Source organism: Cyrtonyx montezumae, unplaced genomic scaffold (assembly GCF_038088225.1).
Source record: "Cyrtonyx montezumae isolate F1298 unplaced genomic scaffold, pur_monq_1.0 scaffold_44, whole genome shotgun sequence".
In the NCBI taxonomy this organism is placed as follows: Eukaryota; Metazoa; Chordata; class Aves; order Galliformes; family Odontophoridae; genus Cyrtonyx; species Cyrtonyx montezumae.
The window spans coordinates 291,132-301,697 of NW_027072050.1; the positions used below are offsets into that span (position 1 = coordinate 291,132).

The window sequence follows — 10,566 nt, forward strand, 5'->3', positions numbered from 1 at the left end:
CATCTTACTGGTGTGGTGCTGAATTTCTCTGCAGCCTTTGAGGATGAGGTTCAGGGTTAGGGAGTCATGAGTTCATGTTTGTACAGTCTGGAGCTGCTCTAAGAGCCCATGCATCGGGTTTCTGGTTTGAAGCAGCACATCGCTGTGTAATGGGATCCACGTCTCTCTCTGTTTCTGCATCACAGTGCTGAGCCATTTGGGGCAGAAACTTCATGTGTGTGGTGTCCCTGAATTGCTCACGCACCTTGTGTGGATTCTGTACGCTTCTTATCCCTTATTCATGGTGTGAAAAAATGCATTTAGTTGGAAGCCCTCAGTTTGAGAGGTCCTGCTGGCTTGAAAGATGAATGTGGAAGATCACAGGTCCGTATATGTAGTAAGAGGTGAGCTAAAGATGAGTGTATGGGATGTGTTAAGGCTTTGTAATACTGTGTATTTCTAACCTCCTTCATTTAGAAATGCCAAAGGCTTCTGAGATGTTCGCTGGCAGCAGTGCCATCCCTGGTGGCTGGCTTTGTTTGGTGGAAGCTGATTACTGCTCAGTCTGGTGGCTGCCTCTGAAAGGAACATATGGGAGAAACGTGGGAAGTGCCAAAGCAGAGGCTGTGTGCTCAGTCCTTGGCTTCTGTGTGAGAAGTGGGGATATTCAGGGCGATTTTCTTCCTCTGTCTCTTGCAGTAGACTGATTACTGGTTGGACTTTGAGCATCAATTCCCGAGGCTGCTGAACTCCCCAGCCCCTATCCTTCCAGCATGGACCAGGACTATGAGAGACGTCTCCTGTGCCAAATCAACATACAGAATGAAAACACAATGCCTTGTGTGAGTACCAGTGTCTGTGCCCAGTGACCTTAGCCTGGATGTGATGCTCTGCTCTCGTTTCCTCTCTCTCAAGTTTTGAAAGACATGGGAACCTGTCTGTCGTTGGGCTGTGAGCAGGTGTGAGTTGCTGAGCTGTTCTAGGAGTAACCAAGGAGCAGTGCTTTGGTGTGGACAAGCTTAGTGTGCGTTGCAAAAATGAGTGAAGGTATTTTTGTGTAGCACGGGGGTGCCTTTACAAATAACCTCAGTTGTATGCAGAGGGTGAATGTTGGGGGCTAACAAATAAAACAGGCTTAGGACTGGACACCGAAGTAGCCCAAGAGGGCACTAGAGAGCAAGGGAAGGCAGCCTCAGTGTTTCTCAGTCCCTAAGCAAATCCATCTGGAAGCGTTTCCAGACACAAGGGAAGCAGCCAGCACTAACTGAAGGAGGACAAATCATGCCTGGCCCTCCTGAGAGCCTTCTGTGACAGCACGGTTTCACTTGCTGGAGGAAAGGAGGGTGTAAATGTCGTTTACGCTGAGTTTAGCAAGGCTTTTGGCACAGTCTCCCTTAATGCTGCCATAGCAGAAATGCAGGATGAGTGGTGTGAGAGGGAGGTGGTGCACCCTCCATGTTTGAGGGCCACACCTGTGTGGGGCAAGGTGCTGATATACCTGGGATAGAGCTGCAGTCAGGGGAAGCTTGACAGAAGTTGGAGAAGTGAGCAGGGAGTCCTCTCCAATGTCAATGGTTCTGTCAAAACAAGTGTGCCCACAGGTGAGGTGCCCACAGGTGAGGTGCCCTGCTCTAGCATCTGCAGCAGTTCTGTTATGGGGATAACCAAGTGCTGTGCCCTTCTATTTAGGCATGTTTAGCTTTGATATGACTTCTTTGATGTTTTTCAGACCCCCTACTGAGATCGTTGTTTGTTCCTTCATATCTCTCACTCTTTAATTCAGGTAGCAGAGATTAGAAGAACCCTGACACCTTCCAATTCTCCAGTGTCATCTCCTAGTAAACATGGAGACAGATTCATTCCCTCGAGAGCTGGGGCCAACTGGAGCATCAACTTCCACAGAATCAATGTAAGCTCTGCTCCCCTCTCCTACAGCTCAAAGCCTTTGAACTGAGGAAGCAGTGAGTCTTGTTTTGTCCAGAAGGATTGCTGCCTGTATCTTCTGCAGCACAACCTCATACCCTCTCTTGCTCTGAACGTACATCTTCGGCCCCACAGTGGCAGCCTGCTCTCCGATGGGTTTTCTCATACAGAGGTTTCTGTACAGTGATTGCATGTTTTTCCCCTTTCAGGAAAATGAAAGATCACCAAGTCAGAACAGAAAAGCAGAGGATGCTACATCAGACAATGGCAATGGTGAGACCTTCTTTCTATCTCTAGCAGCCACGGCTCCAGCTTTTATTTCCATGTGATGCTGACTTTGAGAGCCAAGAGAATGCTGGCACGTCGGTGCTCGTGCCAAAAGCCGTGCTGATGTTCTTGAAAATGCACTTTGTGGGAGTGAATGCCAGGTCACCTCAGCAGGCTCTGAGGTGAGGCACCTGGGAAGCAAGGACATGTTTGTGTTCTGTGATTTATCGTCACAAAGCACTTTTCTGATGGGGCAGAAGGAGGAGGAGCTGTCTGCTGGTCTTAATTCCAACTGGGAGTCCCAGGCTTATTAAGAGGCCCCATGAGTGTGCAAGTTGGGCATATGTGGTTCTGGCAGTCCCTGCAGAGCTGCTTGTGTCTCCAGAACGCCCTGCCTGAGCTCTTGTTTGGGTTCACAGATGGCCTTGTTTACTCTGCCCTGCTGAAGAATGAGCTCCTGGGAGCAGGGATTGAGAAAGTGCAGGACCCACAGACAGAGGACAGGAGGCTGCAGCCTTCTACTCCGGACAAGAAGTCTCTCTTCACTGTAAGTTGGTTGCACTCAGACTAAGGGAGGGGGTGAGTCTATGTCATGGGAGCAGGGCACACAGTTCTATAAAGCTGCTGATGAAATTGAGTTAGTATTGTGACTTTACTTATGTTAATTGTTGAGAAGTAAAATGTGTTAGCTTGTAAAGACAGTGTGAGCACCTGTAGTCAGCAATGTGCTCCCTCTTTCTGTACTGGCAAGGAGACTGAGTGAGAGCAGAGGTTTTTTACCTACTCTAAAACTTTTAAGTGACCAAATCAAGGTTTCAGACTTCGGTAGAGATTAATTTTGTGTGCATGTGGAACATCAGGAATGGAGAGGAACTGAGGAGACTGAAAAACTGACAGTGGGTGTTGGAGCTCCAGTGGCAGTGCCCAGCTGTTGTGAGGGATCCTGTCACTCCTGGACATGCTGAGGTTCTTACTGGGTGTGTTTTCTTCATGCAGTATTCCCCCAGCACAAAACGTTCCAGTCCAGCTGATGGCAATGAGGTCTCACCATATTCCTTGTCTCCTGTCAGCAACAAAAGGTAATAGTGCTCCTGCTCAAAAAAGGGGAGGGGTTGGGACAGTGCTTTCAGTGCAGGTGTCTTTCCAATTCAACCAAGGTTGCCACTTGGACTGGCTTTAGAAGTCTGAGAAAGGTAGTAAGTACAGACAGGCAAGTTCTCCAGGGATGCCTACGGGTGTCCAACCTGTGTAGCTCTGCAGGAAGACTTGTCTGGGTGTCCACAACCTGCTGACCCTTTTGCTGCCTAGCTCCCTGGCAGAGGCAGAACCCAGTTCCTTCTAGTTTTATCTGCTGGAAGGAATTTTACTGCTGCTTTTTGTTTCTCTAGAAATGTAGATCTGCTTTCGAGAGCAGCTGTGTCTGACTGTGCAACCCGCTGCGATGTGTGGTATCCTGTAGTTGTTTCTGTGTCTGTCAACAGTCAGAAGCTGTTACGGTCGCCCCAAAAACCAACTCGAAAGATCTCCAAGATTCCTTTCAAAGTGCTGGATGCCCCAGAACTGCAGGATGACTTCTACCTGAACCTGGTGGATTGGTCCTCCCTTAATGTGCTCAGCGTTGGCCTCAGGACGTGTGTATACCTATGGAGTGCTTGCACCAGCCAGGTAAGTGCAGACCAGGGTCTGCAGAGCAGCGTACCGTTGCTGTGGGTGTTTTCCAGCCACAGTGCATGTCAGAGCTAAGGGGGCACACTGTGGGAGGGGCTCAGTGTTTGTAGTCCCTAGTTTGGGAGGCAGCTAATGGTGTATTTCCAAGCTAACTGTGTTATTTTCAAGGTAACTCGGCTGTGTGATCTGTCTGTGGAAGGAGACACTGTGACATCTGTGGGCTGGTCAGAACGGGTCAGTACCTCGTTATCTGTGATGACAACTGAAATTCAAATGCTGTCACTGTAGCTGGGTAGCCCTTCCTCACCAGTTTTGGCTTCTTTGGTTTATTTTTCAGTATTGCCCCCAACTCCCCATGTGCTCTCAGTTAAATCTGTTTTCCTGTCTGTGCTAAATAAGGGGGCATTGAGAAACCTCTTATATTTGGGGATGTTGGAGGTATTCGTTAAGAGAGATGGGAGGGGGAAAGAGCCAGGTCACTTCTTCAGCTCTCAACAGTAAAGTGCTACAACAGACGTGTTGCAGGCAGGCTGCTTGCCCTCTCCAACAGGAAGAAGAAGCAAAATGGAAGAACTCCAGATACCAATTGCTTTACCAATTGTGGTTTTCCATTTGTCCAGGGGACTCTGGTAGCTGTTGGCACTCACAAGGGCTTTGTACAGATCTGGGATGCAGCTGCAGGAAAAAAACTCTCTATGTTGGAGGGGCACACGGCCAGAGTTGGTAAGGAGGTGGGAGGCGGAGGCTCCACATGTTTAGCTCCTTGATTTTTCTACTTTTCTCCTTGCGAGGATCTTCTAGAAATAGCAGAACTCAAACGGCACCAAAACCGATATTTATATCCCGCTGTGTCCTGAGCTGCCTTGAAAATGTTGCCACCTAGTAATTGTGGTGTTCTGATCTGGGGTGTGGTGGTGTTTGAGTGCTTACTGCAGCAGGTGTTTCCTCCATGTCAGAGGCATTTCACTTTGGTTACAACACTTCTTTTCACTGCCATCCGCTTCTGCTTCCAGCCCTGCAGGCAGACAGCTTCACACTATTTCCAGTTCCTTTTATTTCAGGGACTGTGTTGTTGGGGTTTTTTTTTTTTGGTCTGTGTTGTTGAATCTGAACGTTAGGATGAGAATTTGGGGCAGCTGAGATAAGTTCTGAGTTCTGTCTTTGTGCTTTACTGCCTTGTGAGCTGGGATCGGTCCTGAAGTGTTTCGTTTTAGTGAACAGTGGCTGTGCTCTGCCTGCAGGGCCCCCAGAGCATGCTCTTACACCTCTGCTGTCCCTGTCGCAGGTGCCTTGGCCTGGAATGCAGACCAGCTGTCTTCTGGCAGCCGAGACCGAATGATCCTCCAGAGGGACATCCGCACCCCCCCCCTGCAGTCAGAGCGGCGGCTCCAGGGCCACAGGCAGGAGGTCTGCGGCCTCAAGTGGTCAACGGACCACCAGCTCCTGGCATCTGGGGGGAATGATAACAAGGTACCGTGCTCAGTGCTGCTCACGTGGGGCTCGGCATCTCTGGATCTCCACTGAGAAAGATCAGCTCCCCCCCTCCCCTTTCCTTTAAGCTGCTCCGTGGAGGGGCTTTTGTTTCACTTGCTGGGCTGTGTCCAACTAAATCATGCCGAGCTTCTACTCTGCCATCTCTCTCTAATAATATTAAAGAGGGAAATATAATTTTGCTTCTGTATTTGGCTAATTTAATCTATAGCTTGACTCAGTTTTGAGTTCAGTAATGCTAAGCTGCACTTCCTGACTTGTTTTAGGTAGTGTACAGTGAATAATGTTTATGCACGCAGAAGGAAACAGAGTTTAGAAGCTGTGTAAGTTCTGATACCTGTAGCACCGAGTTGGAGCTTGCTGAGCACCATGTGGAGGAAGCATCTGTTGCAGAGAAGCAGTGTTCAGAGCCCCTTGGAGTGGGTTGCTAGGTGGTGAATTCACCCAGTGTACGTGTGTCAGCATGGTTGTGCCGTGTTCCTTGTCAGAAGGTCTTCAGATGAATTTGAACATGTTTTTAGCTGCGTGTTGGAGCAGTACAGCCCCGCAGGCAAAAGGCTTTGAGTTGATGTTCGTTGATGGCTTTGGCTTTGCCCGAGGACTTCTGTGGTCCGGTGGCTCTGCAGCTGGGCACGGCGCTGCTTGTGATGGCCTTCAGGGCTGAGAGAGCAGAGCGGTGGGAAGCCACCTCGTTTCCCAGCCACCCCCATCAATCCCAGTGTGACACTGTGCTCTGTGGGCGTTGCGGACGCGCGGCTTTGCTCACATCTCTCCTCTCCCGCAGCTCCTCGTCTGGAACCACTCCAGCCTGAGCCCCGTGCAGCAGTACACGGAGCACCTGGCCGCAGTGAAGGCCATCGCCTGGTCCCCACACCAGCACGGCCTCCTCGCCTCCGGAGGCGGCACCACCGACCGCTGCATCCGCTTCTGGAACACGGTCACGGGGCAGCCCCTGCAGTGCATCGACACCGGCTCCCAGGTGTGCAACCTGGCCTGGTCCAAGCACGCCAACGAGCTGGTGAGTTCTGCGGGCTGCCCCCGCTGCTCAGCTGCCTCGTGCTAGGAAACACGACATCTGTTTCTCTTTCTCCTTTCAGGTGAGCACCCATGGGTACTCACGGAACCAGATCCTCATCTGGAAATACCCCTCGCTCACTCAAGTGGCCAAGCTAACAGGGCACTCATACAGAGTCCTCTACCTGGTAAGTAGTGGCTGTGTTGCCGTGGAGCTGTAGTGGCAGTGCTCGTGCTGAGATGAGAGCCAGGGGCACTGTGAGCTGCCTCTGGTCTTGGCAGCTCACAGTGCCCCTGGTGAATCTTGCCCTGCAAGCAATGAGAAAAGCTTTGTGTCTAATTTCTTTGCCTGCAAGGGATACTTTGATTTAGTGCTATGGAAATGGGAGGCTTTATTAATGAACAGCAGAGCGTGCCAAAGCTCTTCAGAGGGAAGCACAGGATCCCCGTGAGGCTTGGTCACAGACTGGGGACTGCAGGCAGGGGATAATGCGGTGCCTTCAGCCTTCCTGGTTCTGTATCAGAGCACCTGGCGTGGTTAATCCGCCCAGATCTCCTACCTGCCTGCTTACAGTACGTGAGGCTTTCGGCTGAGTCCTGGCAGGTGATAAATAGTGCTGGTACTGTTGTGCGAGGTGGATTCCAGCCCAGGTGACTAATGAGTGGCGTTTGCCAGCTCTGTCACGCTTCCTGCCTTGACACACGTGTAGAATCCGCGGAGGAATAGCCCCAGTTATGAGTGGCACGGGGGAGGCGAGGCGAATCTCTGTCGTGCATTCCCATGAGGGTTTGTTTTCAACCTCAGCGATGTGCTGGGTGCTCAGGGTTGCTCTCTTGGCCGTAGGCGATGTCCCCTGACGGGGAGGCCATAGTTACAGGAGCTGGAGATGAAACCTTGCGGTTCTGGAACGTCTTCAGTAAGACTCGCTCCACAAAGGTAAGGGTGCGTGCGCTGTGGGACTCGAGGCTGTTTGCTCTCTTCTTCAGCCTCGCCCCTAGGTCCATTAACCCTACCCTGCAGATTGAGGGATGGTTGCAATTAAGAGTTAAACTTGGCTGCGGTATAAAGAGGCTTTGCAGTCATGAGACACAATAAAAGGTTGGCTCTGCACACCCAAGGTAGCGTGACAAGGCGTCATTCTCCCGGCCTTCCCGGAACTGCTGTGTTCACCTCGAGCCCACCGCTGTCCATCCCTGCTGGCGTGGTGCTGTCAGCTGACAGTGTCCTCATGGTTTATTATCCTTCAGCTCCTTATTTGCTGAAAGCAGTGGCATGGGGGTACTGCTGCTAGCAGCGTGCCATGCCCAGCGCTCAGGGAGCTGTTCTGGGTGTGCTGAGCTCCTGAGGAGGGGTCTGTGGGGATGGCTCTGCGACCTCTGGGTTTGGCCCACAACGTGGGGATGGCATGCCTGCCTGCCATGCTCCTTGTTATCGGCTGTGGGGGTTGGGGGGGAAAAAACACGTGGGAACGTTTATGGTTTTGGACTTTGAATGTTGTGCCCTGAGGTAGCTCACCAGCTTGGTGTCTGTTTGGTGTTTTTAAGTAGGGATGGCACCACAACACGGCTTTGTGTAGTGCTCACTGAAGCTTCTCCTTTTGTTTTAGGAGTCCGTATCCGTTCTGAACCTCTTCACCAGGATACGGTAAACCCCCACGTGCTGTGGCCCAACATACCAGGATGAAACCACTGCTTTGGTGTGCATGGGAGCCCAGGAGCAGCCGGGGGGGGGGGGGGAGGACAGAGCCCACGGGTTTATGGATTCGTTCTTTGTGAAGGGGTGCAAGTGAAGAGAAGAGTTCAAACCAGCACCCTCCAACGCTTGTTTTTCTTTCTTACTGGAGAAAATGCGTTTACGTGGACCACTGAGACCGGACCAAGGCCATCCCAACTGCTGTGCTGTCTGCTCTTAGGAGAGATGAGAGTATCCCTGCTCCTGTGGGGCAGTACCCCTGGCTGAGCCTCTCTGCTATCTAAAGGCACTGTTCAGAGCCTGGGATCCCCCTTACACCGGAGAGCTGCTTATTTCTTCTGAACCAAGCAGGTCCCGCAGTGCCTCGCTCCCTGAGGCACTTGAGTTCAGGCCTTACCAGCCGCCTCCAGACATAACATCTTTGGCCTTCACACTCGAGAGGAGGCTTTGAAGAGGCTCCGCCTCAGAGGGAACGCAGTCAGAGCGACTTAAACTTGTCTTAGGTCAATCCTTTATTTAACAGAGAGGGGAAAGAGGAAAAAAAAAAGAAACAAAACACGAGACAGCAATGGCTTTAAAAGCAAAAGGAGAGCAGCGTGCACGCTGAGCCCCCTGCGGTGCTGTTTGCACCAGGCTGGGTTGGCTGCTCTGGAGCCTTCCTGAGGACAAAAGCAGTTGCGATGTGCTTGAGAAACAAAACCACTCCTGTGGGATCTGGTTTATTTCAGAGGCCTCTTCGGGCTGGAAGGAAGGGGTGAGTGGGGTTCTCTTTCTGCAGTGAAGAGGAATCGTTGCCCTGTGTTTGCCTTTCTGTTTTTTCATCTCCACGTGGATGCCAGGGACCTGTTGATTTGCCTGTTGTTGAAGCTGGCATGCCCAGAGCTGCGTGGTGAGTGCCGTGGGATGCGCTGCAGTGCTCACGTGGACACGTTGCTTTTCAGTTGAGAAGCCATTGCTTGCAGCAGCCCGTTGTCTCACCGTGTGCCAGTGCTGCGCTCCCACCCCTGCCCTCTCTCCCACACTGGGGGTGTGTGCTGTTCCCTGTCCTCTGGATTTTCCTGGCCGTGTCTATAGACCTTGACCTGCTCTGTGTGGAGGCAGTGCTCCTTTTGCTGAAAGCAGCAGGCCGTGGGGCAGCGCTGCCGCCCGCCCCATAGCGCACAGCCGTGAGCTCCGTGACATCCAGCAGCCCCCCCGCCCTCAAATATCACTTGGGTGTTATTCCCATAAACCCATCATGGGCACAACCACTCTGTTCTCACAGCAGGAGCACGGGACACGATTTGGGGTTGGGCTGAAGTCCTGAATTTCTCCTTTTTTTTTTGGCTTGTTTTTTTGGCACTGTTAAACGTGGGGGAGCACTGAGGTGATGGGTGGTCACGAATCCGACCTGGCACGGGCTGGGGGCTGCGGGTGCTGAGGCGGCCCTGGGGTGAGCGTGGGGCTGCGTTCACTCTGCGGACAGCAGGTGCAGCCTCAGCCATGGCACTGCCTGGCAGCACAAACCGCTCCTGAGCGGGACCCACACTGCCCCTGGGTATGGAGCTGGGCTGTGGGGGTCATAGAGTGGGAAGGGAAAGCACAGTGCTGGGGAGGGGGAGGCTGCGGGGCTCCTCCGTGGGAGAAGGATGGGGGTGGGTTGGTGGGGGGAGCGGGGCTGTCTTGCTGCCTGCCCCAGCTTGTTGGGAAATGGCTGCAGGAGCAAGGAAGTCACAGTGATATGTATGAGCACAGTTTGCACTGCAGCACAGACTGTATGCTCATGGAAAGGTATTAGATGTTGATAGGAGGTCATGATGCTCCTAGGCCAAGTGACAAACAGCTCAAAGCGGACATGAACTGCTTCAGCTGAGCAACCCAAGCTGCCAAGACATCTATGGGAAACTTCTGTGATTGTTATTCACCCTGCTTTCAGTGAAGAAGGCTTCACAGGACTGCTGATAATTGTAACTATAGGTATTTTCAGAATAAGCTGTCCTTGGTAGTCTAGTCTGTTTAGCTTTCCTTTGGGCTCTGTGTTATGCGCTGGCCACGCTGATACGGCGCTCAGGGGAAAGCACACTGTGTGAACCATGAGAAAAGCAGAAGCAGGAGATGGTCTGTGGGAGTGGGAGAGGAAAAGTGCACTTTGAACAGGGGACGCCCTGCCAGCACTGCCTTTCACACCCGCCGCCGACGCATTCCTGTTTGGATTTCTTAGGATTAGGATGATATCCAGAGTTACCTCCCTCAGGATGGTTTCTCACTGCTGTTCATTGTTGGGAACTGCTTAAAGTTGTTTTTGCTCTGAGGCTCTCAGCCAATGATTGTGTGCCATTCTCTGTACGCCCCTGTCTTAAACACTATAAGAATAAGGCTGTCCGGGTAACAAAAAAAAAAGCCTGATCATTCATGTATTGAGTCCTGTCGTGCTCCCCGCCCGAGAGCAATCCACTCGGACCCTGATATCCGCAGCAATTGGCGCCCGAACAAACGGAGGATTGACTCGGAACCGGGCGGACGGAGAGCACCAGCGTCGCATTGCCGAGCTG

At 52.0% G+C, this 10,566-nt stretch overlaps 1 protein-coding gene across 1 annotated transcript; it reads left to right on the plus strand.

The window, feature by feature from the left end:
* Nucleotides 1-686: 686 nt before the first annotated feature.
* FZR1 (fizzy and cell division cycle 20 related 1) lies at nt 687-8,012 on the plus strand. The gene is made up of 13 exons (XM_065747284.1): nt 687-821; nt 1,763-1,888; nt 2,112-2,175; nt 2,589-2,716; nt 3,166-3,248; nt 3,651-3,834; nt 4,006-4,071; nt 4,458-4,560; nt 5,123-5,307; nt 6,113-6,346; nt 6,426-6,530; nt 7,187-7,279; nt 7,950-8,012. Exons 1-13 carry the CDS (start codon nt 753-755, stop codon nt 7,989-7,991), a joined length of 1,482 nt encoding a protein of 493 aa, XP_065603356.1. The 5' UTR covers nt 687-752; the 3' UTR covers nt 7,992-8,012.
* The last annotated feature ends 2,554 nt before the right edge of the window (nt 8,013-10,566 follow it).

Excerpts from the sequence above, each read along its gene's own strand:
- FZR1 (XM_065747284.1), top strand. The coding sequence starts at position 753 with ATGGACCAGGACTATGAGAGACGTCTCCTGTGCCAAATCAACATACAG. Across the intron at positions 1,889-2,111 it reads TCAACTTCCACAGAATCAAT|GAAAATGAAAGATCACCAAG; the intron begins GTAAGCTCTGCT and ends TTCCCCTTTCAG. Across the intron at positions 6,531-7,186 it reads CATACAGAGTCCTCTACCTG|GCGATGTCCCCTGACGGGGA; the intron begins GTAAGTAGTGGC and ends TCTTGGCCGTAG.